General features: G+C 33.2%; 3 protein-coding genes and 2 long non-coding RNA genes across 6 annotated transcripts; 3 read left to right on the top strand and 2 right to left on the bottom strand.

Annotated features, from left to right (window-relative positions):
* Positions 1-8,298: 8,298 nt before the first annotated feature.
* On the bottom strand, positions 8,299-8,851 carry LOC112326286 (uncharacterized). Its single transcript, XR_002979919.2, has 2 exons — positions 8,713-8,851; positions 8,299-8,607 (listed from the first exon to the last, which is right to left on the bottom strand). It is a non-coding gene; the product is annotated as an uncharacterized LOC112326286 (long non-coding RNA).
* Positions 8,602-11,752, top strand: LOC18094319 (cytokinin dehydrogenase 6). The gene is made up of 5 exons (XM_006368520.3): positions 8,602-9,808; positions 10,156-10,283; positions 10,401-10,661; positions 10,776-11,038; positions 11,124-11,752. Exons 1-5 carry the CDS (start codon positions 9,190-9,192, stop codon positions 11,443-11,445), a joined length of 1,593 nt encoding a protein of 530 aa, XP_006368582.1. The 5' UTR covers positions 8,602-9,189; the 3' UTR covers positions 11,446-11,752.
* A 1,717-nt stretch (positions 11,753-13,469) lies between these two features.
* On the bottom strand, positions 13,470-16,705 carry LOC112326285 (uncharacterized). Of its 2 annotated transcripts, none has more exons than XR_002979917.2 (2): positions 16,604-16,705; positions 13,470-14,047 (listed from the first exon to the last, which is right to left on the bottom strand). It is a non-coding gene; the product is annotated as an uncharacterized LOC112326285 (long non-coding RNA). The 2 variants fall into 2 exon arrangements; XR_008058015.1 differs by having other exon boundaries at positions 16,592-16,697.
* Positions 16,706-19,533: 2,828 nt separating this feature from the next.
* Positions 19,534-23,587, top strand: LOC18094318 (probable glycerol-3-phosphate dehydrogenase [NAD(+)] 1, cytosolic). Its single transcript, XM_006368519.3, has 5 exons — positions 19,534-21,205; positions 21,310-21,531; positions 21,992-22,239; positions 22,948-23,087; positions 23,232-23,587. Exons 1-5 carry the CDS (start codon positions 20,566-20,568, stop codon positions 23,356-23,358), a joined length of 1,377 nt encoding a protein of 458 aa, XP_006368581.3. The 5' UTR covers positions 19,534-20,565; the 3' UTR covers positions 23,359-23,587.
* An 828-nt stretch (positions 23,588-24,415) lies between these two features.
* Positions 24,416-26,514, top strand: LOC18094317 (uncharacterized). The gene is made up of 3 exons (XM_024604512.2): positions 24,416-24,716; positions 24,808-25,104; positions 26,181-26,514. The coding sequence occupies exons 1-3, from the start codon at positions 24,493-24,495 to the stop codon at positions 26,248-26,250; spliced, it is 591 nt and encodes a 196-aa protein (XP_024460280.2). The 5' UTR covers positions 24,416-24,492; the 3' UTR covers positions 26,251-26,514.
* The last annotated feature ends 141 nt before the right edge of the window (positions 26,515-26,655 follow it).

Genomic DNA, 26,655 nt, shown 5'->3' with positions numbered 1-26,655 from the left:
TAAAACAGGTTCAAATTAAAGGGAAGATTTCTTTTTCTCGGTAGTGTTCAGTGTTGAGGACAATATTCAATTTGAGACTTGTGGGAATCATTCTCTTTTACACTTAGCTCTTTAGAGAATGACACGTTTTAATTTAATTTGGTCTAAGAAAAAGACATTCAAAGTTTGAAAATTGAAATAGTTTCGTCTTATAATGTTGTATTGGACCCAATGTTCCATGAGTTAGTCAAGAAGGTGTGTTCATGTCAAGTCCATATCAACTTGATTGTCTAGATTTTTATGTTTTTGGTGCTCTATTTATTATAATGTTTCTGTATCAAGCTGAGTAGTGATTAATTACTAGAAGCAATAAATCCCTAAAGTCTAACCTTTAAATTAATGATATATTTTCTCTTTATTATTAACCATAATCATAATGCAGTAGGTAAGAAACAAATATGCATCAAGAAACTAATCCAGTTAATATTTTCCTTTTTCTTTAAGGGTATTTTAAAAGTGTTCTTGTCTTGAAAAAACATTAAATTATTGTTTTTTAATATTATTTTATAGTTTTAATATGTTAATGTCAAAATAAAAATAAAAACTAAAAAAAATTATTTTAATATATTTTTAAATAAAAAATTATTTAAAAAAAAAACTATACTACAATTTCAATCACCACACGACAAGACGACGACTAAGAAAAGCTAACAAGGAGAAAGTGAAACATGAAACACAATCAAATTGGTCCAAGAAACATAAACAAATAATAAGAATTGCTTCCCAATGATGTAATTGTAATCTTTGAAAAACGTTTTTTTATATAATTCTATTTTTTATATTACAGTTGTCAATTTCATCATGTTCAAGCTGCAATAATTGAAATATCCTGTACCACTTCAAATAAAAAGAAAAAATTCAAGCTCGCTTGTCTTGAATATCTCGGTCCAATATCATCTGTTCCACCCATTCTATTTTGGACCGAAACAAAAACAAAAGCAAAATCAAAATCTTGTTGGTTTTCATTTTAATTAAATTTTTTTCTAAATATCCTTGACTTGTAATTAAATTTTCTAATCTTATATACTACACACAATACTAAAAGTGCATTTAAAAATAAGAATCTCAATTTTTCAAAAAATAAAATAAAATAAAATAAACTTTACTTAACAGGCTAACTTGTGATTTTTAAAAATAGAAGGACTGACTTGAAAATCATAAAAGAATACAATAACTAAATTATAATTTACTCCTTTGTATAGATTTTCTCTTTCCTTTCATCCTAACTATGCATTATGAAAACAATTATGCTACACACACACACACACACACACATATATATATATATATATGGATGACAACATGAAGCATTAGGAGGTACGTTCTATGTGAAATTGTAATGATTTTCGAATCTTACAGCTTAGCCTTCAATAAAATTATTTTTTAGAGAAATTTGGTTGGTGTTGAACATGTTAATTTCTCTTAAACATTTGGGAATTTTGTAAATTTTATCTATATATATAAAAGTGGCAATCACAAAGGTATATAACAATTTTTTTTAATTATTATTAATTTGGGTGTCCGGGCTAATTTGTGTGCGCCTCGACTAATCCCACGGGTTCTGAAATTAATGATCATGTAAATCTCCAGTGGCCCTAAGAGGACTCGAACTCGTGACCATTAGAGAGCAAACCCAAGACTTGACCAGTTGAGCTACCCCTTAGATATATAACAAGTTTGATATATCAAATGGATGCTGCTATTATTAATTTTACTTTGTAGCTAGGTAATGAAAAGCTTTCATATATATATATATATGGTCTTTTGAGTTCACGAAAACAACTAAGACCTTAATTTTAAGAGCCTATTTGAAAGTGTGGTAAGTGTTACTTTTTAAAATAATTTTCACTTGAAAATTGATAAATTAAAATTTAACGAGCCTAAAAAATCTCTGAATACCTAAAATCTCATAGTTTCAAGCAATATGTTGGGGCTCAGCTCCAATAAGCTTAGTTTTAGAGAAGAGCCTAACCTTTATAGGTTCAACCTTGAGGAAAGCCCAAGCCCCATGGGCTTAGCTTAGGGAAGAGCCCAATGTCATGAGCTTAGCCTTGGAGCAGAGCTCAGCATTTGAGAATTCATTATTTATCATAGAGGACCTTTTTACTAACCCAATATATTTTGGATCATAATCTCCTTACACTATTAGATGTATAAAAGTTTTTTAAAGACATATCATCTTTTCATCAATATTAATATTATGTAAGGAATAGTTTATAAAAGTCATCTCATTAATATTTGTGTAAAATATATTTGTTTTCTATTAATACATATGTCAGAGATATTTTCTTTTATTAATACTTGTATAAGGGATATTTATCTCACATTGATACTATCAGGACAAAATTACACTCTAACTTCTTTTGTTCACAAAAGAACAAAACTTATAAGCTATAAATAATTTATGAATCCTTAAAGCTACAGGTTCACAATCTATATTTTCAACTGCATACATACTTTCAAAGTATCTCTCTCTAAAATATTATTACACTCTCTTTATAAAAAAATGTTTACTTAAGCATCGGAAAGTCTCTAAATCTACCAAAGAGAACATTTTCATAAGTACTAGCATCCGGTCACCTTGACTTATTAGGCATCGGTCACCTTAATTAGAAATAAAAAAAAAAACTGATAGAATGAAGAGATTAACTAATTATCCAAGATATAAGTTTTGCTCATAAGCTACTTGAGTTTTTTAGGACATTATAAAAAACACATCAAAATAATTTTTTTTAATTTTTTGTTATTGGCACATTAAAACAATAAAAAAACATTAAAAATATTATTTTTAATTTTTAATTTAAAAAAAAAAAACACAATTAAACCGTAATACCAAACAATGCCAAAATATATTTAGGAACCATTATATGCCTTTGGCTAATAAAATAATTTGTTTTGGAGGTACTATTTATTGACAATTGTTTTGTGCGTCCGCGCCAACTTTTAACATTCTCACGAGTCATGATAAGAGGATTTGTTTTAGGTGGGACAATATATAGCAACGTACGTGTTACTAATTGACATAGATTTTTTTTTTAATGATAATTTATTGAGTCAAATTTTATATTTTCGAGTTAATTTTTAAAATATCATATAATTGTAGAGTCAATTTTTATATTATAAGATTAGATTTCTTTATTTATATTTTCAAGTCAAATTTGAAAACATCATAGTCGATTTTTCTATCGTCGAGTCAATTTATATTATTGAGATTAGAGATTTCTTTAACCCAACAGTCGCTAGGCAGTCAGAAATGATCATAATTGATGTGTTTTTCATCATTTATGAGTTAAATGGGCACCAAAAGGTAAATTAAGTAGGTCAGAGAATCGACTAAGTTAGGTGTTGCGGACGTAGACATTGAACTTCTTTATAAGATAATGTTGGTGTTGACTATATATTGCCATGTACTATGCTTGTCATTATAAAAACTTTAGAAGAAGAAGAAGAAGAAGAAGAAGAAGAAAAGAAGTTGATTTCGTGGTGAAGATCGAAGAACAGAGAAATCATTTCTAACATTAACATTGACATTTCACTGTTGTTGGAATATTAATATCTTTTTTGTTTTGATCCTTGAGATTTTTTAGGGTATTTTCAATTTTCAATTTATTTTTTTATTAATATTGGATTTATTAAGTATTAGATTTTAAATTTATTTTAATTTGATTTTTATGCTATTATTCAGGTCTCATAACTCGGATTACGAGTTTTATGTGTTAGTTATAACATAATCTTAATCTATAATTTAATATTATTGATTATGCAAATTAAAAGATTTTATTTATTGATAATAACATCTCCCTTAAAGGGTACATGCATGTATCTTGACAAAATCCTATTTAATCTTCTAGAAAAGCTCAAGTTCAACTCATCTATGTCTATGAACACCCCTAATATTAATAAAGAGCTTATTTTGCTATGTTTGGTTAGTGTCTATTAATTGAAGAAACAAGAACAATAGAAAAAAGACAAAAATATAAATAAAAATAAATATTTAATTGTAACAACTTTAAAATAAATGTTTATATTATTAAAAAAAAGATATAAAATGAAATATATCATATTTGTGCCCACTATTTCCATCTTTCCTATCCTAAAACAGTAAATAAGCAGTACTATTTATATACTTTTTAAAGCACTCTTATTCTATGTGCCAAATAAAAAAGCACCCTTCATAGATCCCCGAGTATAATTGCTTTGATTCTCTGACGACATTAATTATGAATCTGCTTTTAATTTATAATTAGGCTAGAGAAGAAAAATCCAATTTATTATCACAAAAGGTAGGTGAAATGATAGACACACCCCGCAGGGCATAAGCAGGTTTTTTCTTTTAATTTCTCTCTATAATATGTTAGCATAAAGCTACACATACACACACATGCACACCCGTCAAAAGGAAATCTAGGCACGAAAGGCATACATAGAACCCTAGCTAGCTGTCTTCATATTTTATTTTTTTTAACGAACATCATTGCTTGTGAACAAGTTAAAGCAAAATGAAGGGAAAAGTTGGCCTAGCAAATTTAAAAATCAACAGGCTGAGTAAGTCTATGTTTTCTTCTTGTGCTGGACAGTTCATCTCCTCACTTGTACAAACCAAAAGGCCTTACTATAATGAACTTTGCCTAACTTTTGAGAGGAAGAAATACACTAAAATAATACCAAGAAATTAAACATATATATACAAGAAAAGGAGTTGCAAAGATTGATACACAGAACATTGATCATCATGTTAATTAAAAGGTGTTACTTAGGTTTCTTCATTGATGGGTTTTACCTTTTTCTTTTTGTATATACCACAAAAGTTAATTTGTTATGCCCCGGAAACATGATGGCATGGTACTTCATTCTTTGTCTTAATTTGTTTCCTTTAAACCTGCATCGCCTAGTAAGATATTCATATATAGAAGCTCAACTAATTGTATAGAGATAAAGTTTCAATTTAATTACTTTTAGTTTTAACAATTAGGATATATATCTCTCGACCACTGCCACTGTATTTATAGATGGGGATATCTGAGTTTCTATTATAGCGACACCGTATAAATATAGATATCTCAAGTTATGTTGGGGTTGGATTTTAGATCGATTTTGATAATATCCATATTCTATTCATTATTTATTAGGTAAGGATCGAAACTATATAAAAAAATCACTCTCTTTAAATCGATACCCATCGAGTTTAGATTAAATTATAACACATAGATAAGATTTCTACTCTAAAAAATCTAAATATTCATATTGTACATTAATTTCTTGTATTGACATGCGCATTCATTACCCAAGTATTATTTATTATTTAAAATCAAATCATAGAGTAATGTGGGTGTCTAATTCAAGTTAAGTTTTGGGAGAGTTTTACAATATTAATATTAATATTAATATTAATATTATTCATCGGGTAAAATAACTATATATAAAAAAAAAACCACTCGTTTAATTTGTTTGAGATGATATTTATCTTGCCGACGTTAAATCATATGATCCCAAGCATATCATATATATGCCAACCACATTATTTATGTATGCCAAAAAACTTTAATCAAGATATTCCTATATATATAATTGGAGACGATTTCGCAAACACAGTGGCAAGTCATTCTGAAGGTGATGCATGAAACATGCATTGTCTACACACATAAACAACAATGTTACGTCTGAGAATCTTGTAGTCAGATCGATAGTCAGTAAGCTTGTCATTCATGAATATATCGTATAGATCTGGGAGAAAAAGGAAACGAAACAAATTTCTTGAGTTTTGGCTTTTACCTTGTGGATAGATTTATTTTTTTTGGTTTCTAATCATAGTTTTTAACCTAGCTAGCTAGCTAGCTAGCTAGCTAATACGAATTGATTAGCTAGGTCGAAAGTGCTAAAGGCCAGAAACGACAAAACAAGAGATCACAGTTTTTTTAATGGTAACCTCATCATATGAGAGGAGAGACAAGGAAACATTGATTAAAGCGGAATAAAATCTCGAAGAAAAACATGATAAGTATGATTAATTTATAACCTCTTAGTTTTATATGAAATTCGTGCCCTACCATCCCCTCCGATGAAGTGCTTTTCTTTCTTGAGTCTCATATGGCATGATTTGTATTATCATAAGGATAAGGTGAGCCCTAAGGTGGTAATATTCCACCCATCACGTCCGGCCTAGTGGCGATTCCCCCACATGTCGAGTTATTATTAGCCCCTCGCCGAGCCAACCAGATCGCTTAGCTATAGTGACGTGGCATGCTTGGTGATTTGATTAGTGATTTTACATTAGCATGATCTTAGAAAGTGACATGGGAGCCACTCCAGCCGTCCTCTTGATTCTTGGATGGCAATTGTTACGAGTGAAATTCAACAATTCTTGACTTGTAAAGAGGTTCTTGCTCTGCAAAAACGAAGCATCAATGGACATGAAGGCCCCTTGATACGTGTTTATGGCCTTCGAGGTGGCTCGTGTAATCATTATTAACCTATGTTAATTATGCTTTGTTTTCTTTATTATAAATGCTCGGTCTCCTTCTAGAATATTTATTGCATGTAATCAAAGATTAGGTTTTTCACCACAAATTAATTATAAAAAGAACAATACATGTCACACAACACATTCACACCACCTACACTTTCACACCATATCGATCCCACAACTAGAGGTACGTGTTCGAGTGCAATTTCCACTCAAAAGACAACTCGTCATGTCCCGCGTCATTTTAGACAGTGGTATAAAATAATTGATTTTTAACATCAATATATTAAAATAATTTAAAATTATAAAAAAAATTAATTTTAAATTTTAAAAATATTTTTTAAATACAAAAACAAACATACTCCGATAGAGAAGCTTCAACGCTAGAGACAATGCTTGCTTGTTTTATTAGAAGATGTTGTCAAAATCCACCTCAAGGAAGCTGAAGTTAAAGGCGAGTCGGTAGTTGGATTTGTCAATGCAGTCTTTTTCATGTTGTTTTCCTTCTCGTATCGTTGCGTTATGTCATTTTCTTCCTATTAAAGTTTGAACTCAAGTTCTATTCACTTTACCTAAACAACTTCTAGCAGTAAAAAGTACTAACCCCACCATTCCAGAATACATATACAAATACATTGTACGCATGGCACACTTTACCAATAAAAGTCTCGATCGTTTCTACTGTATTCATTTTTTTTTCAAAAAAACAAAACCCTAAAATAATACGAATTAACCTTGTAAGGTATACTAGATTTTTTTTTTAATCCGGGATGTCCGGGTCAGCTTACGCGCACCACGATTAGTCCCCGGATCCACTGAACACCCTGCAAGCTCAGTAGACAGGTAAAACACCGCGGGAGTGACAGACATGTATAAAAAGGATCGAACCTGAATGATGAGGAAGGGAATAAATCCATGCCATGACCCAATAAATATACTAGATTTTATAATTATGATTGATGTGCACTAAATTATTTCCTATACAGGCACAAAAATGTTAATAGTTGGTATATGTTAACATTGAATGATGGAAAATTATTACACTGGATGGATTTGTGTAAGTAAAAACCAATGGTTTATTTGGAGTGTTTGGGAGTACAGTAACGGTTGTTTTTTAAAGTATTTTTTGTTTAAAAATACATTAAAATAATATTTTTTTTATTTTAAAAAAATTATTTTTAACATTAGCATATTAAAATGATTTGAAAATAGTAAAAAAAATATTAATTTAAAAAAAAACTAAAAAATTCAAAAAAAATTAAAATTATTTTTAGAATACAAAAATAACAGCAAATCAAATACAAGGACTGATGCCCATAAGCTGGCACTTCCATAGCACGGTGTTCTAAGCACAAAGTACACAAAGATTGTATTCAGATCTGGGGTTGCAATTATCAAGATGCTGATTCCTTTCAGTTTTCATGAGAGTTGATTAGCCCAGGCAGTCCAAACCAGCTTGAAAAAAAGAGTCCATTGCTCAAATCTGAGTGTTGTTATTCCTTTCACACGGGGCATCTATAGAATTAGAGTAGTGGTTATTTTTTTAAGTATTTTTAATTTAAAAATATATTAAAATAATTTATTTTATTTTTTAAAATTTATTTTTTACATTAATACATTAAAAACATATAAAAAAATTATTTAAAACAAAAAAAAAAAACTAAATAATGTTTTTTGAAAACCATTGCCGTGGCGGCAAAGACAAACAGGCTTTTAATAAGAGAAGTGAAAGATGCTTCCCTCTGGAAGTGCAAATCTCTAACTAGGTGCTGTGATGCAACTTGTATGCAAGAAAGTGAAAAAGGCAATAATTGAACTAGTGTAATTTAATTGCACTTGCAAACAAATAAACAAGAGAATCCTTCAGACTTGTCACTTTGCTGGGAACTAAGGCTTCAAAACAACAAACAATAGAGAGGTAGCAGAGGAGTCTTTCAGTGCTTTCCCTCAAGCTGTCATCCCCATCTACAGTACTCTTCTTCTTACATCTTCACACTGGCACACATGGATTAGCACTTCACGTGTCTTATGGACCCATAAAAAACCCCACCTGATCGTCCCTCCCTTTCAAATAAATCAAAGGGAGGCCCCATAGTGCCTCTCATCTGATCTCAAAGCAGATACGCGATGCTTACATTCCGACAGCCATAGATATGAGAAAAACATAATCTATAATAATTCATGTATGGGAGACAAAGGTATGGGCATACCTGTCATCAGAGGCGGAGGGATACACAAACCGGCGTAGCCATTGAGTATCTCATTTTTCTAAATATAGACAAAGTTCCCTTTAACATGGTAATAGAGATAAATTTCGAGGCATGTTTGTCTTTGGTGGAAAAGGTGAGATTGTGGTTGCAACTGTTGGGAAAAAGTGCAAGATTTGTGAAATCTTTCTTTCCTGTGCCTTTTTTTCTTCAACTTGGCATCTGTGTTCGATGGCTTCTGTTATAAATGAAAGAGCACAAAAAGGAGAACGAAAAGAAAGTCATAACAAGTAGGCAGTCTTCATACGGATTCTTAAAACTGAATATTGGTTGACTCAGCCACCCAAAATCTTCACCTTTAAATTCTCCCCCCAACCCTTGGCTCCTCCATACCACTTCTTTTGCTCTTTTTGCATACAAACGTGAAAGAAAACCAGCTTAATCACCTTTCTTTCCTCAACTTTCCAACTGAAAAAATAAATGAGATATCCACCTGTGAGTATCCTCAAGCAAACCAATATGCTTTTCGTAAGAAGCTTCTTGATTTTGTTCCTGAGCTGCATGACCATAACAATAAACCTTTGTTTTTCCAGCAACCCTTCTTCGTTGAGAACCCTCTCCGTTGACGGGCATTTCAGCTTTGATGAAGTTCACCATGCAGCCAAAGACTTCGGCAATAGGTTTCAGCTACTCCCTTTGGCAGTACTATATCCAAAGTCAGTTTCTGATATTGCCACTACGATAAGGCATATTTGGCAGATGGGTCCTGATTCAGAGCTGACAGTTGCAGCTAGAGGCCACAGCCACTCACTCCAGGGTCAGGCACAAGCCCACCAAGGAGTTGTAATCAATATGGAATCACTCCAAGTTCATAAAATGCATGTTTACAGTGGAAACTATCCATATGTGGATGCCTCTGGCGGTGAGTTGTGGATGGATATCCTGCGTGAATGCCTCAAGTATGGGTTAGCACCAAAATCATGGACAGACTACTTACATTTAACTGTTGGCGGTACTTTGTCTAATGCTGGGGTTAGTGGGCAGGCGTTTCGGCATGGCCCTCAGATCAGTAATGTCAATCAGCTGGAAGTTGTTACAGGTTCGTTCGAATAAAATTAGTAAAATAGCGAAAAAAAGATTTTTCTTTTGTTTTTTTTTTTTAAAAGGAGAAGGGAGAAAAAAAAAACACAGTAGGCAACACACATGGATGATTTGCATCTAGGCAAATGGGACCAGGGTCAAGTGAAGTATTCATGGCATTGTCCTTGCTATGCATGCTGTGCTAGACCTTGCTCCCACCAAAGATATTTCGACCATTGCCAATAATTTGATGTTCAAGTACAAAAATTAGAGTGTACGAGCACACACAAATATGCAAACATGGCATGAAAAAAATATCATGTGCATCTCACAAATCTTCTGTAAAATAACTGAAACTCCGTGCAGGAAAGGGAGAAGTATTAAATTGCTCGGAGAAGCAGAATAGTGACCTATTTCACGGCGTTCTTGGAGGACTTGGTCAGTTTGGCATCATAACACGGGCAAGAATATCCTTGGAACCAGCACCTGATATGGTAAAATTATAGCCACTGGGTCCACGTAGAAGTTTTACTAAATCAAAGCAAGATAATGAAATAATGCCTCTAGCAGTAAGTTTCGTTTCTCACATCACAATTTCATATTTTGAATAGGTGAAATGGATTAGAGTTCTCTACTCGGACTTCACGACATTTGTCACAGACCAAGAGCGTTTAATAGGTGCAGAAAGCACATTCGACTACATTGAAGGATTTGTGATAATTAACAGGACTTCTCTCCTGAATAACTGGAGGTCATCTTTCGATCCTCAAGACCCAGTTCAAGCTAGCCAGTTTCAATCGGATGGAAGAACTCTATACTGCTTAGAATTGGCCAAATACTTCAACCGAGACAGGATAGATGCACTAAATGAGGTGAGCCACATGGTCCATTATCTTCTGGTTTTCATATATCAGTAAACTAATTATGAAATCATAAACTAATTAATAAAAAGGCATTTACTCACAGAACCATTTTTTCTCATGCAGGAAGTTGGGAATTTGTTGTCTCAACTAAGTTACATGGCATCAACACTTTTCCTAACAGAAGTTTCATACTTGGAATTCTTGGATAGAGTTCATGTGTCTGAGGTCAAGCTACGGTCTAAGGGCTTGTGGGAAGTTCCGCATCCATGGCTCAATCTTCTTATCCCCAAAAGCAAAATAAACGATTTTGCGGATGAAGTCTTTGGCAACATCCTAACAGACACGAGCAACGGTCCAATCCTTATCTACCCAGTTAACAAATCAAAGTAACAGTTTGACAAAAGAATTAATTTCAATTTTGTGATTTCTCCAAGTTTTGTTGACTGATTGACTTACTGATTCTGATTTCAGATGGGACAACAGAACTTCTGCTGTTCTTCCAGAGGAAGATATTTTCTACTTAGTGGCTTTCCTTAACTCTGCAATGCCCTCGTCCATGGGAACTGATGGCTTAGAACATATCTTAACTCAGAATAAAAGAATTCTAGAATTTTGTGAAACAGCACGCCTTGGGATGAAGCAATATCTGCCCCACTACAATACACAGGGAGAATGGAGAGCCCACTTTGGCCCACGATGGGAGGTTTTTGCCCAGAGAAAATCTACTTACGACCCCCTGGCAATACTTGCTCCTGGCCAGAGAATATTTCAAAAGGGAATATCTTTCTCATGACACTAGCCATATACGTATCTTAAAAGGAAAAAAGCCCTTGTGGCATGTGAGGGGGATGCCTTAACCCGAGTAAATAGATAACTATCATGGTCTCCTGTCTTCTCATATACAGCAAGTGTAACTAGAAGGGTGCAGGGGCTAGTTGAATTTTTTTTCCATCAAACAAGCCAAACATTGCCAATATGAACTATTATTTATAGTAAAAGGCACTGAAAACAGTAGCCGTGGACGAAATGTATATAGTAATCATTTTGCAATTAAGTGTCGGTTATTCCTACAGTGAATCTAATTCTAAAGACAACAGTGATATCTTTTCTTGCAAGAAGAGTTAGCTGATGTATGACAAAAGAAGAGCCAGGTCCCATTGCTCCAAATGTTTAAAGCAAAGAGAACCAATAAGAGAGTAAAAGGACTATAAACAGTAGATAGTATAGTGGTCTATCATGGACATACCTCAGACGTCTCAACCCACTTTTGCAGCATTCAGTCTACACCAATGACAGAATGCCATATAGCAGTGTGAAACTGTTCTACAGCCATTGCCGTCTTAGGTGCAATACTGCAATCCAGGGGCAAAAGATCCAAGCAGGGTGTGTAGCGAGAGAAAAAAGCAGAAAAACCTGAACAAGTCAAGTTTCTTTTTGGGGATCGTTCTGGAGAGAACAATCACAAATAAATATCATTAAACAGGATCCTCCACATGATTATTCAGCCACTATTCAGCCATAAACTTGACTCATTGGCAGCCAAGCACAAAAAAATTATTTGTTTTCAGAAGAGTGCATTATACAAGGTTGATCCGTAATGAACCGTAATAACAATTTGAAAAACAAAAAGAAAACAATTATCATAAATAACATCAGAAAATGCTAAGAGTTTACTGTTAGTGTTGTCCAATAGACCTGTCTCATACACACAGGTAAAGGATCCTCAATACATATCTTGCCAAGGATGTGGGATTGAAACCTAATATACTTATCCTTTAGTTCCCTAAAACTGAGCGAGGTTTGTACTTTAATGGTCCTACAAATCATTTGCCATGATTCTCTAATCCTTGCTTTCTCAATGAATGTTAGTGTGATGAATCTTTCCCATTTTCATTTTATATTCAACCAACGTCAGCCACAGAGAAAAGATCTAATGAGAAAAGCAAACTCAAAAGGGAGCAACATGCTGTTTACAGATTCTAACATATCAACATGTCAGACTATTAGGCAATAACTCTCAATGGTTCATGCAGTTCATTCTCTGCGTAATCACTGTACTTGCATATTCAAGCAAAAAGTTGCTAGGCAGACATGGACATCTCCATAATTTTATAGGTCCAGAATGCCTGCTTTAGTTTTTCAAAAACACTCAACCAACCGATGACACTAGTAAAATTACAGTAGCTACAGAATAAAGTGAATCTCTAATTTTCCATCGAACACTAAAGACCTTTAATATAGAATACTTGCACTATAAGGAGCCAACCTTTAATACGGCATGCATGTGACGGGAGTTGACATATCAAATAAACTATTTAAATCTTTCATGCTGCAAGCAATTTACATTACCACTTAACTAGAAGTTACAGATTTAAGATTCTATAAGAAAATTACAAATTGTCAACAATAAAATGCCAGACATACCATAGATAGAATACAGTTTCTTTGCTAGGAGACATTGCAACTTCAAATCAAGCATTTCATCAGTGAAAACTTGACCTACATGGTGCCCATTACTATGCAACAGTTATTCGTAATAACAATCCAGAAAACAAAAAACAAACAAGTTGTGCAACTTCTCTCTGAACTCAAGAACTGAAATCAAGCAGTCAAGACTGCCCAGTGAAAGAGATAACATTAGCCAGTGGTCAATGGAATATGTATAGCCACTGTGCTGAGCTTTTTTTATTTTCTAAATTTAGGGCTGTGTTTGGTCCCAAATCCAATAATGACATTATGGTACAGTACTACTAACTATACATCTAAGTTCCTGTTTTATTGGTTATTCCAATAAGTTTCTGTTGGAAATTGCACAGAAAACCAATACCTTCGGACGTATTCATCTTGTTAACATTGAAATGCTAATTAAGCACCTATAAGCACAAATATTTTCTAACTGAGTAGCAAGCACACCGAGTTTTTCTGTTTCCATAAAATTCTATTGGAACAGTGAAAACAGATTCATAGAAAATTACAAAAAGGATAATCTTTCACCATGAAAATACAACACCTGGGCACTACTGAGTACTAGTATTTTTCTTCAAAAAAAAAATACATACAGCATGTCATGTTTCCCAGTTCTTTTCTTCATATTACAATAAAATCTAAAGTTTGGAATACTGTATGTATTCCTCCATGTTCCATCTAAGATGGTGGCTCCTGACAATCTACTACTAATTAAAAGCATATCATTCAACTTCATTTCTTGAATTTTTTAATTCATAAAGCATATATTTAGAGCTGTACCTGGCTTGTAAGAGGTTGCATTATTCAATTTCAAATCACTTTCACAGAGCACCTATCCAAAGTAGCAGTTACTGCCAAATTTTCTTATGACCTTCCAAGTCCACAGAAAAGTTTTGGTGGCGATATAAACATCAACATGTGTCCACCAACTGCAAAAGGACAAGTTCTGTTTTTGCTTATCCTGGAATAAGAAAAATGGCACAAGTAGAACTTACGCATTCCCTTAAATAAATAATATCTACAGGAGCTACAGTTCAACAGCTCATCAACAATAGAATATGAAAATGTAAAACATCAGTAAAATTGTCAATTGAGGAGGGAAATACATAGAAATTAAAACTTAAACAGGTTTTCAGCAATTCAATCCACAGAACTAAAATTTGAAACCTTAGCAAGGCTACTGAGAATTTGAAAGTGAAGATCTATAAGAATAAGCATATGAAATGAATGGGATAGAGGAATGAAAAAGATAGTCATCTGATATAGCTATTAAATTGCTGAAAATGTTACCAAGATATGCACTTAATACAAGCATATGAATAAAGAAAACACGTCATAATGTCTTCTATAAATCTGAAAAGATACATAAAAAACAACGTCTGTAAGCTAGCATCATTTTAACATATAGACTTCATCAAGGAAACACCAAGCATAACACATCTCAATGTGCAGATTAAACGGCTCAACCACAGAACAACAATAGCATAAATGACAAAATTATGTGATGTGACATAGAATCAACTAGCATAAGCCAAACTTAGGCCACCACTACTCATCTAAGCTCAAACACAAACTGCTTTCAAGAATATTCATTGTTGAGTTCTATTCCTTAGGGGTAAGAGTTGAATCATTCCACATTTACATGTTTCTATGCTAACAAGAAAATATGCTGAGATATTCTGAATTTTCTTTTAAAAAAGAGCAATATATTTCCATTACGTAAAAAAAGATTGATCTTTTATTTCCCCTTCTTTATACTAATGAAGTGGCACTGAAGAAATACATCTAAAAATATAATTGGTAAAGGACCTTTTTGGTCTTTTTTTAAGGCGAGAGCTTTTTATGTTATTAAAAAAGGAACAGAAATTCAAAAATGATAAAACCAAAAAGCCCAATCTGTTGAGATCTTTACTGTAGGGAGAGAGTGAAGAATATTACTTAATACATTGATTTAAGTGCCTTGTGATAAACCAAGCACAAAACAAGTTCCATATCAGTGTAAAGAATATAAATGTTGACAAGCATGACTTTAGACAAATGCATGTTGCAAGAATTGGCAAGGTTTATATCTTTAAGGTGCAAAATAAATTAGGCAATCCTGGATGCTTCAGTCTAATACAGGTTAAGACCCAATGTTTTCCCTGTAAATCCAACATAAATTTGGGTTTATGTAGATCACTATACAATTTCAGAAGAAGAGAATGCCTCTCATTTTAGTTCTATAAGTTCTTTTACACTAAGAAAAACTGTTTCATATTAGGAAAGCTAACTATTTTAAAAGCCTGAAAAAAGTCTTCTGATTGATGAAGTTTCCAATGCAAGGGAAAACCAGAAGTGTCATTGGTTTAATTCCAGAACCAAACACAAATGTTCTCTAACTGGGCCCTGATATGGCAGGATCAAGCAACTGTGGAGAGCTCAACTTGTCCCAGTTGCATTTTTGGAAAACTTGTCCAATCAACTTCAAATGTCAAGCCAGCATATCAGAGAAAGATAAATAAACCCAACCAAGAACATATCTGCGGTACAACCAGACCTAGACAAATGGAAAGTAAGCTCTCTCGTAGATATCAGCCATGGACAAGACATGACCTAATTTGTCCAGCTAAAAGCAGGGAGGACGGGGTGATTCATACCATAAAAAATAAAGTTCTACAATGCAATCACAATGCACCAGCCTCTTGTGATACCAAGACGCACACTACAGCTTTGCTAAAAAAAAAGGGTGCCAACCAGTTACAAAGCATTAAAGATGTTCTAATTACCATTGAAGTTAAGCCAATAAACCCCTAGCATTCTGCTTCTTGTCTCCCTTCATTGTTTCTGTTAACCAAGACTCAACTTAACTAGCAAATCCCAATTAATCATTGAAAAAACAAGATTCTTCCTCTTCCTCTTATAATAGAATGATCTGCTTTGAGAATCTGAAACCCAAATTCCATTGACACTTAATAAGAGCTCTCTATTGTTCCCCACTAAGCCATTTGACAATTTGAAGTGCAATACTTAATCAAAGGTAAATCAATTTTACTTGACCAATATCATCCAAGAAATACAGAGGACCATTCAACATATGGGACAGCCGAATCGAAACATAGTCCTAACTCTTAAAAAACTTAGTAGAAAAGACAATTTTTATCAAGATAACAAGGATTGGCATCTGCTAAGAAATTTAACAAGAACAACCAACAACACCCTCCTAAACAGACTACAACACCCATATTATTGCTCATATTCGCAAAAAAAAAAACATCTCAATCTCCAGAAAAACAAACCCCAAGAAGCTCTTTTAAATGCATACAGCATGGGAAAAGACATAATACCCGAAGAAAATAAACTCAAAACAACAACCCTCAACATATTTGTTTCCCTGCATTGTCCTGTCCTACATTACATCAATTCTTGCACAAAAAGCAGCACAACATGATCACTTTAAAAATAAAAAACCCAGAAAAAAAAAAACAAGAACTAACATGAAGAAGGACCTGTGATCAGATGTTGAGCTAAATGCAATTCCATTGGTGTCTTTCTCTGCAACCCATCTTTCATTTCACAAAACCAACTTTGTCCACAGTCACGGTTCATCACAGCTAGCTAGAATATAAGTTCGACAAAGGTAGTCGGTGTAGCCCAGTTACTGTCTTGGGTAACATTGGACTGGGCCTTCGATTGAGATTTTGTCCTGGTTTTTTTTAGTTATAATTTTTTTATTGAGACCCATCTAGCTTTTTTTGCATTTGGAGGACAAGCCCATTAAACGCTTAAAAGAATTATTTTCATATATTTAAAAATATTTATTTATTTTTATATCTTCTATATAAAATATATTTATATCTATTTTATATTATCTTTTTATTATAAAACATTAACGGAAACGCAATCATAGTCTTCATGGTTGGTGTGTCTCACTTTTGTTATAGTCATGGTGTAACATCCCGTATCTTTTCAATACAATTACATCTATTTTTTATTATCTTATACATAAAAATTTAGGTAAATTATATATATATATATAAGGAAGAAAATCCCAACAAAGTTTCAATAGTTTTATTACACAATTTATTATATCTCTTATTAAAAATTTCATTCACATTATTTATTTATAAGTTTTTTTAAAAAAAATACAAATATTTTTTTGATATAATACTTGGTAGCTCAGTGACTTTATGAAATAAACGTCCTTGAAGAAGCTTACATCGTATATAAAATTAAAAATTAAATCATATTAAATATTTACATCATTCTAGTTACTAACGTTTGACAATTATATCATCAAAATTAATTTCATAAGTTTTTTTTTAAGAATGTTAATCTTATATTAATTTCCAGCACCTTACATTTTTTATTATTTCTCCGATAAATTTTTTTCCCATTATTTTATTTATTACTTTATCATCCTTACATCATAATAAATATTTTATTTGTAATCTAATTTAACTTGTCACTTGATTTATTCCTTACAACTTTAAAATTATATGGTCTCCATCAAACACTTTGATACAATATCCCTTTCACATCTAAGTTATTCCATAACTATTTTCACTTCATGAATATATTCAATTTATATTAATATTATTATTTCACAAATAAAGGAATTTACCTCATAATCCATTTCCTAAACACTTATAAATTATATGATTTTTTCCTCTCTCAGCCACCTTCAATAAATATTATAACACATTCCTTAAGCATGTCTAATTCACATGGTTATTTAATTAATGTCAGCTTTTTATTTCCCTGACATTTATTTTATATATAATACATTGTACTTTAGTCCATATAGCATCCTTGTTATGTTAAGAAATTTTCTCGATTTATTATTCATTTCTTTTATTTCATGTCCATTTATATTATTTATAATATATCAAATAACCTTCCATTACTTTTATACATATAAGACATGCTCAAATCATCTTTATTTTCTGTTAAACTCTATCGGTATAGCTAATTAAATACTCACTCATTAACCTATCAACACATCTAAACTCACACACACATTGCTCCATTACATGTTATTGTTAATACCAAATACATGATCTACTACACGACACGATACTGTGAAATATTTAGAAATTTATTTAATACCAAATACAATCAGCTTTATACATAATTATTATTTGCTATTATCTCTTCTATATATATTAACCACATCAATTACTAAGTTGATAATTTTTTATTTTACATTTAACCTTACAAATCAGTACAATTATCACAATTTAAAAACATGTCAATGCCCTATCTAGCCCAAACTGGATATTTATTCTATTACTAAATTAACTGGTTTTTTAAATTGCTCAATTACCAAGGTATTAGTTCTATTAACCAGGGTAACTCAATTGCTCATTAACTAAGGCATTAGTCTCATTGATTAATGCAACTAATTTCTCTTATTGCCCATTAATCAGTGTACTAATCCATTAATCATGATAACTAGTTTCTCCAATAGCCATTAACTAGGACACTAGTCTTCTTAACCATGGTAACTAGTTTCACACATATTAATATAAAAATAAAAACATACCACATTTAACGTATTTTCCCATTACTTGACATAATGAATTTGTTGAATAAGGTGTCAAGCACCTTTTCCACAATAATATCTACTCACATGTCGATTATCTCACACATCAATTATTTTAAAGTTCTCGTCATATATATTTGTCCCAACATTAATTTTCACCATAGTGGTCTAATACGAATTACACATGATTTTTACTGTTTCTATTAGTAATAGATCATGCATCAGATCCTATCAATGCACTCAATAATAACTCTTGCATACAATTTTGTTGTTGCGGTCAAAAGTAATACGTACAAGGGTTTTCCGTCGTTGCAGTCAAAAGTAATATAAAAAAGGTTTTTTCTCCACTGCGGCAAATCATATCTCATAATGTACTATACATTATCGCTTATACGATTAACTACAAATTACATATCGATTTCTACCTCGAAGGTATACACCTTCCATTAACCATAACAACAATATACAATGTATAGTTTAATTACCATTGTAGTTTTAATAATTATAAAAACATGTATAAATAATTAAAATGGTAATGAAGGGTCATTCCCTTACCTTAACTCTTGTTATCCAAGCTCTTGATAAGTCGGGTTTCGCTTTGATCGCTTCTCCTTCAAGTCCCCAAGCAATAATCATAATGTTCACATCATTCGTTTTCATCTCATAAACCCAAGCTCGAGACACAATAATAATTCAGACAACAACAAATTTTATATTAAATCGCAATCCATACATTTATACATATCAATTATATCTAAATAACAACAATTACATTAACTAAACTGGTCTACTATTTGTTTCATAGTCGGCCACGTAGCTCTCAATTTCACCTGAATTTATTTAAAATTCCTCCACCATATTACATCCATTATGACCTCCTACATCTAATTTATTCAATTACGAGGAAATCACATTTTCCTCGAATTTTCACCAAATCCTAACTCAAAAATTTCTCAACTCTAAAAACAACTTAAATCCTACTAAAACTTGTATAAATGAGTTCTAGTCTCCGGTCAATAATTTGAGCTTCAAAATGTAATAAGTCGATTTTCCCCCAAATTTCTTTCTTCTTCCTTCTCTTTCCTTGCTTTTTTGTCTCTACCATTTTTGAGAAAGTAGCACATTTGTGAAAAGGGGGACATTTTCCCCAAAATTTCACCAAGAATCCTGGCTCAAAGAGCAGCTTTCTTTCCTATCCACTTCGAAATTTACGTCAGTTTCTTCCTCTACGTGTTCTCCTTTTTTGTAAGAAAAACCAAAGACACGAGGAGCTTTGTGTGAATACAGAGGGCCAAATTCGGTGTTTCCGTGTATTTTTTTTTTGTCGGAGGAAGCTGACAAACAAAGGTTGTTTCGCTTTTCCTTCTTCTTTCGAGTTTGGTTTTGATTGGGTTTGGTTTTGATTAGCTGGCCAAAGTTCAAGACTTTGTTTTCAAAGTTGGGATCTTTTTAGCATTTCTTGGTTATATCTCATGTCGGTTTTCTTGATAGATGTTGCTTATGCCATAAAAATCTCGTGTGGCGAAAACCATTTTGCATCTTCTTCTGTCGTGTTATAGATGTTCAGTGGGGGCCAGAAAGAATTGTCTTGATTTAGCCAACAAAGCCCACCTATAAAATTGTGGTTGTTAGGGTTATTTGCTGATTTGAGCTTTTATAGTTGCTTGAGGGAATAGGGATGGAACCCATTTATCAATTAAAATTAGATTGTTTCAAAATCCATTGAAAATTTAGTTTCTTCAGAATCAGTGAATTAAATACTAGAATTTTGCATTTGAAGCTGAGGAGTGAGGATATATCACCAAGAAAGGTTTTTGTGGTGGTATAAGTACTAGTTGTTGTATTCTTTCTTTTATTGGTTTATTGAAGTTCTTGAAGCTTATAGTAATTGAAGGAGAGGGGGGAGTAGTTGAAAATACAGAAGAAATGAATCACGTTGTGCATTCAAATGGGCCGGTTCAAAACTTAAATGGGGTTTTGGAAGAGAAGCTTGATGAGCTTCGTGCTCTGATAGGCAAAGCAGAAGGTGATCCGTTGAGGATTGTTGGCATTGGGGCAGGTGCTTGGGGTAGTGTGTTTACTGCCTTATTGCAAGAGAGTTATGGTCATCTGAGAGATAAGGTTCTGATAAGGATATGGAGGAGGCCTGGTAGATCGGTTGACAGGGCCACGGCTGAGCATTTATTTGAAGTTATCAATTCAAGGGAAGATGTGTTAAGGAGATTAATTAGACGTTGTGCTTATTTAAAGTATGTTGAGGCAAGATTAGGTGATAGGATTTTACATGCAGATGTGATTTTAAAAGATGGATTTTGCTTGAATATGATAGACACCCCACTTTGCCCATTGAAGGTTGTGACCAATTTACAGGAGGCTGTTTGGGATGCTGATATTGTTATTAATGGATTGCCATCAACTGAAACCTGTGAAGTATTCGAGGAAATTAGTAGGTATTGGAAGGAGAGGATTACAATGCCAATTATCATCTCTTTGGCAAAAGGTGTAGAGGCTGAGTTGGAGCCAGAGCCACGCATAATAACCCCCACCCAAATGATCAACCGTGCAAGTAAGATTACTTCTCTTAGTTTTTTTTCCCTAGTAATCATGCGATAGTTCTTTATTTAATGCCAACCTTTCACACATCATAATTGTTGACATTGTGCCTTGCAGCTGGAGTTCCGATGGAAAACATTCTCTATCTCGGAGGACCTAATATCGCGTCAGAGATTTACAATAAGGAATATGCTAATGCTCGGATTTGTGGAGCAGAAAAGTGGAGGAAACCGTTGGCAAAATTTTTGAGGCAGCCACACTTTGTAGTGTGGGATAATGGTGATCTCGTTACTCATGAAGTTATGGGTGGTTTAAAAAATGTCTATGCAATTGGAGCTGGTAAGCCTTAATTTCGTTAACTCTTAATCCCGATATTGTAACGCTATTAGATGATATTATTCATATCTCAAGTAGTTGATGCTTGAGCTCCATGCTCAACTAGTAAGTAATGATTGGCATCAAGGATCTATATGTTCTCAATGACACATAATTTATCATGCCAGAAAGTACTTTTATGTCAGCTTTCTGGTGTACAATGCTTCATGCATCTTGAAGTTTCCATATGAAATGAATCTAAATCACCAATGAATTTAGACATTTTTCATGTGGTAATGGTTTTTGTCACAGAAAATTAACTCAAGAACTTGACTGTTTTATCATTGTAATTATTAAGCCAGGCATAGTGTTTAGATCCACCATTTGTGTTATCTTAAAGCATTAGTTTGTTTATATACACCTACTTCCTCTTTGATTTTGAGTCTTCAATCTGAAAATTTAACTCTTGATTTTGATTCTATAGGAATGGTAGCAGCTCTGACCAATGAGAGTGCAACCAGTAAATCAGTGTACTTTGCCCACTGCACATCAGAGATGATATTTATTACACATTTGTTGACCGAAGAACCAGAAAAACTTGCTGGCCCCTTGTTAGCCGACACTTATGTAACCTTACTGAAAGGTCGTAATGCATGGTATGGTCAAAAGCTGGCCAAGGGGGAGCTGAGTCTTGAAATGGGAGACAGCATCAAGGGCAAAGGAATGATTCAGGTAATCTTTGCTACTCATAGACATGGTCAATGAAGATTCTCAAGCTTATTGGACTTGCATCATATTAGAAGTTGTCTGCAACAGAATTTTTTCTGAGAAAACTTGACCGGTCAATTATTTTTTATCACCATTTTAAAGATCCATGTGTTTTTTATATTTACTGGATAGCATGCTCCAGTAGGGTGCAAATTCAGAAACGCCAATTTGATTGAAATCTATGCATGATATAGTCATCCAATACATAATATGAGAGGATTATAATAGATGCTTCTTAACTTGCATTTACAAATTTGTGGTTTTGTAGGGGAGGGAGAATATCTGAGTGATGATACCTCCATTACTTGGAGACTGTTGACCCACTACAAATTGAATTTGAAAACTATCATCAGTTTTACTACAAATTGAATTTGAAAACTATCATCAGTTTGAAACAATTCCGTACTCACAACTTTTTTGGAGCTAAAAGTAACTCTGTGGCTTCAGTGCTTGTGATCATAAAAAATATGCCCTCGTACAAAACCAACTGGTTTGCTTGAGATGTTTATTGCTTTTGCTAGTCATTTATCAACATCAGCAATGTTGTCCGCTGTTGATTTTGTCCTTTCAGCAGTGTATTATTTGGTTTTAACCTTGCACAACCAGACCCACCTTTTATATTTCTTACTTTCTTGTAGATCAGCGTATTAAGCCCACCCTTTTGATTTGCAGGGTGTTTCAGCAGTGAAAGCATTTTACGAGCTGCTAAGTCAGTCCTCCATAAGCGTCCTACATCCTGACAAAAACAAACCTGTAGCTCCAGTTGAGCTATGCCCCATATTGAAGATGCTATATAGAATACTTATTACAAGGTATGTGAGGCTTTGTTCTATAATCAGTACGCAGTTCGTCTTCACACTTGCACTTGGAATTGCAGTACTTTGATGCTCACCATTTGTCTGGATCCATGTGTTTCATTATGCATTCTGATACTTTTCATGTGCTTGAACATTCAGGGAGTTCACAGTGCAGGCCATTCTTCAAGCATTAAGGGATGAAACAATGAACGACCCAAGAGATCGCATCGAGATTGCGCAAACCCATGTTTTCTACAGACCAGCACTCCTTGGTCAGAAACCTTGACAGCTTGTGCTGCCTCCTCTCTTATGCTTTTTTGTCACTCCTCCGTGGATGTAAAAGTAACAAGTTAGATTCCACTAGCTAGTTCCTAAGCTTAGTAGCTAAATTCTTAGGATGAGAAGGTTGTGTTCTGTTTATTAGAGTTGTTAACTTATGTAATGTTGTATCAATGAACAAAGACTTGTTGCATTTTATTTCTCAAGAGTCTGTGAGATGCTTGTTTGACTAAGAATCTTTGCGTTCTGTCATCATGAAAAAAAAAAATCTTTCAGGTCAATCATATCTGACTTGCTAAATTACATGGCTTATAGACTGATTGGATGCATTTGAAATTATCATATTGATGTTTTTTTTATTTTTTTTATAGATATTAAAAATAAAAAAAATTTAATTTTTTTTTAATATATTTTCAAGTAAAAATCATTTTGTATCATATTACTAAACACACACATTGCTTTTATAATTAGGGAAGTAAAAAAAATGTGTGCAAGTATTTTGGGGTGAGTAAATTAAATGAATTATCTGAAATATATGTAAAAATTAATTTGAAATTAATTGAATAAAAAATAAATATATTTTATTATATATATATTTTAAAATGATTCAAATTGGTTTTGGTTTTAGATTTTAGAAACTGAATATATATATATATATATATAAAATTCAAGCTCACTAGGAATTAAAAACCCATTAAACCAAAGCTTGTCAAAATATATTTAATCAATTAAAATTAAACTTATATGATTTTAACAAATTTAAAAATAAACTAAACCGGTTGGTTTATTTTTTTATTTAATTAAGTAAATTTAAAATTAGAAAAAATAAAATTAGAGATCATCTCCATGTAATATAAGTTTTTTTGAATGGAAATTAATATCCATGTAACACTTATTTTCCATGGGAAAGATCATTACTAGTATTGACTATTTAGCAATCTAAGAAGGAATTTTGACACTCATCAAAGAAAAAAGAAAAAAGAGTTTTAATCAATTAGGAATTGCTAGGGCTTGTTAGGGTTTTAGCTGAATTTATCGATATGGGTCCAAAGATCCATTCGATGATTGAAAGCCCACTGATATTAGGCATGCAGGGTCATTAGGTTTAGGCCTGGATTCTTCAGCCACTGGCCGAGGCTTGATGAGCATAAACAAGAAAAGGAGATCCAAACAGCAGTTTCTAAGATCAAGGAGAGAGAGACAGAAACCGAGAGAGAATCAGAAGATGTCTTTGGTTGACTACGCTTCTTCCTCGGACGAGGATGCTACAGACAACATAGAAGAAGAAGAAAAACAAAAGGATCAAGAAGAACAAGAACCAAAACCTCAAAACGAACCACAAGTTGCAAAGCCACAAAACAAACTGTAAGTCTTTAAATTTCAGACAAAAGAAGAGATTTTGAATCATGGGTTTTTCACTTCATGATTTAAAGTCTTACCTTTATTTTTGTTTCAGGTCATCTGGGTTGTCATTGTCGAGGCCACAAGTAGCAGGGCCAAGTCTTCTTCCTTCGATATCGAAGCTTCCAGATGCTTCAATGCTATTGAATACGCCAACAGTTGGGTTAGATGGAAGTGGAAGTGATCATGCGTTGCGAGTATCAGCAGCAATGGCAGAGAATGCGTCGCGAAAGAGAGAATTAAATGTGGGGTCCTCGCGGAGTGGGAAAGTGGCAAGAGGGAATTTGGTTGCTAACAAGAATGTTCCAGATACTGGTGGGGGTTTGTTAGTTCCTCCTCAGCTTAAAGGAAGGTGATATTTTTAGTTATTTTTATGGACTCTCTGGTATAAATCTTATATAAGATTTGCCCTTTTGCTGCTTTCTGTTAGTTAATAGTGGAACTTAAAATAATTGGTTTTGCTTCGTGTTTTAATGATTGGGTTGTTGAATTAGAGTATGAATCATTGTTAGTTGGAGACATTTTAAGGTTTTAAGGTTATTTATGGAGGTGGGATTAAGGTTGTTGGGTGAAATTTAAGCTGTGGAAAGATGTAGTATGTGGAAGTTGAGCTAGAGTTATGAGTTTAACCAATGTGGTTGGTTGTTTTACTATATTTGCACTTGAGGTAGAACCTAATAGTTCTCTAGAAGGCAGCGTTTGCAAGAGCAGCTGATTGATATAGTGTTCCCAACTCACTTGAGTATTTGGCTGTAAGGTTAGGAAACAGCAGCCTCATATATGACGTTTGATGTAGAGAGTAATGTGCCATTAATGTGTGCTACCATATTATGGAATTGCTCTGTCCTGGAATTGAAACTACTGGACCGTTGGCTGTTTGACTTAATTTTATTTTTTTCTTTTTTTTGATGGAGGTATGACATTTGAGCTTACTATTTAGTGCATAGACGAATATGATTCTGTATGATTTTGCCTTCTTGTCCTTGAAAAAGACTGGGAATTCAGATGTTAGCATTTTGTATACATTCCTTTGCAATTTGGTTTTGTATAGTAATGTGACCATGTCTCATGCCTGCACGTGCACACAAAAAGCTGCATTATACATATCCTTTGCAATTTGGTTTTGTATAGTAACGCTACCATGTCTCATGCATGTATGTGCACACAAAAAGCTGCATCTAGAGGTGCAGATTTACTTGATTCATCAATTTCCTTTAGAAAATTTCAGGCTATTAATTTTCCTTGTAAACCTGATTTTGAGGCTTCTTAAGCTTTATCTTGTCTTTTTGCTACTGATAGGGCTTGCTCAGTGCTTTGCTATTCATTGACAATTTTCTTGATGTTATAGACACCAATTTTGATCCTATCATAAGCGAAAGAAAAGGAAAATAAAATTGCTGTTGATGATTTGAATTGTGTTTTTTCCAGGAGTAATGTTGTGACAGAAGATATTGGGAAGCTGTTTGTAAGAAGACATGCAGAACCCTCTTCTCACTAAAATGCTTCCAGATCAGTGATGGTATCATTACATGTGACATTTCTATAACTGTGTATAATGGCACAAACATCTTTGTTAGTTTCCTGAGATCTTGACTTGTATAAATGCAAAACATTTTGTAGCACATGCTTGCAATTCATGCCTTTCCTAACCTTGTTCATTGACAATCTGATAGCTATGATTGGGATTTTTGTAGAATGGACATCATTTGGCCTCTAGATATTCCATTGAAAGTTAAATGAATTTCATTTTCATTTTTGTTTATTTTGTCTGTTGCACACCGCATGCATAGTTGTGTGAACAAGGGAATTTGTTGTAGGCATTGTGCTTCATGTGGCAAGAACCTGTGAGCTTGTTGTTCTATCTTGGTGTGTTCAGAGTGGGTTTATTGCTTGCATTCTGCAT

This window comes from Populus trichocarpa, chromosome 1, assembly GCF_000002775.5.
Source record: "Populus trichocarpa isolate Nisqually-1 chromosome 1, P.trichocarpa_v4.1, whole genome shotgun sequence".
NCBI lineage: Eukaryota > Viridiplantae > Streptophyta > Magnoliopsida > Malpighiales > Salicaceae > Populus > Populus trichocarpa.
This window is presented reverse-complemented; position numbering and strand designations above follow the sequence as displayed.

Coding starts and splice junctions, on each gene's coding strand:
- LOC18094319 (XM_006368520.3), top strand. CDS start 9,190: ATGAGATATCCACCTGTGAGTATCCTCAAGCAAACCAATATGCTTTTC. Junction 10,284..10,400: donor TGGAACCAGCACCTGATATG/GTAAAATTATAG, acceptor TATTTTGAATAG/GTGAAATGGATTAGAGTTCT. Junction 10,662..10,775: donor GGATAGATGCACTAAATGAG/GTGAGCCACATG, acceptor TTTCTCATGCAG/GAAGTTGGGAATTTGTTGTC.
- LOC18094318 (XM_006368519.3), top strand. CDS start 20,566: ATGAATCACGTTGTGCATTCAAATGGGCCGGTTCAAAACTTAAATGGG. Junction 21,532..21,991: donor TGTCTATGCAATTGGAGCTG/GTAAGCCTTAAT, acceptor TTGATTCTATAG/GAATGGTAGCAGCTCTGACC. Junction 22,240..22,947: donor AGGGCAAAGGAATGATTCAG/GTAATCTTTGCT, acceptor TTTGATTTGCAG/GGTGTTTCAGCAGTGAAAGC.
- LOC18094317 (XM_024604512.2), top strand. CDS start 24,493: ATGAGCATAAACAAGAAAAGGAGATCCAAACAGCAGTTTCTAAGATCA. Junction 24,717..24,807: donor GCAAAGCCACAAAACAAACT/GTAAGTCTTTAA, acceptor TTTTTGTTTCAG/GTCATCTGGGTTGTCATTGT. Junction 25,105..26,180: donor CCTCCTCAGCTTAAAGGAAG/GTGATATTTTTA, acceptor TGTTTTTTCCAG/GAGTAATGTTGTGACAGAAG.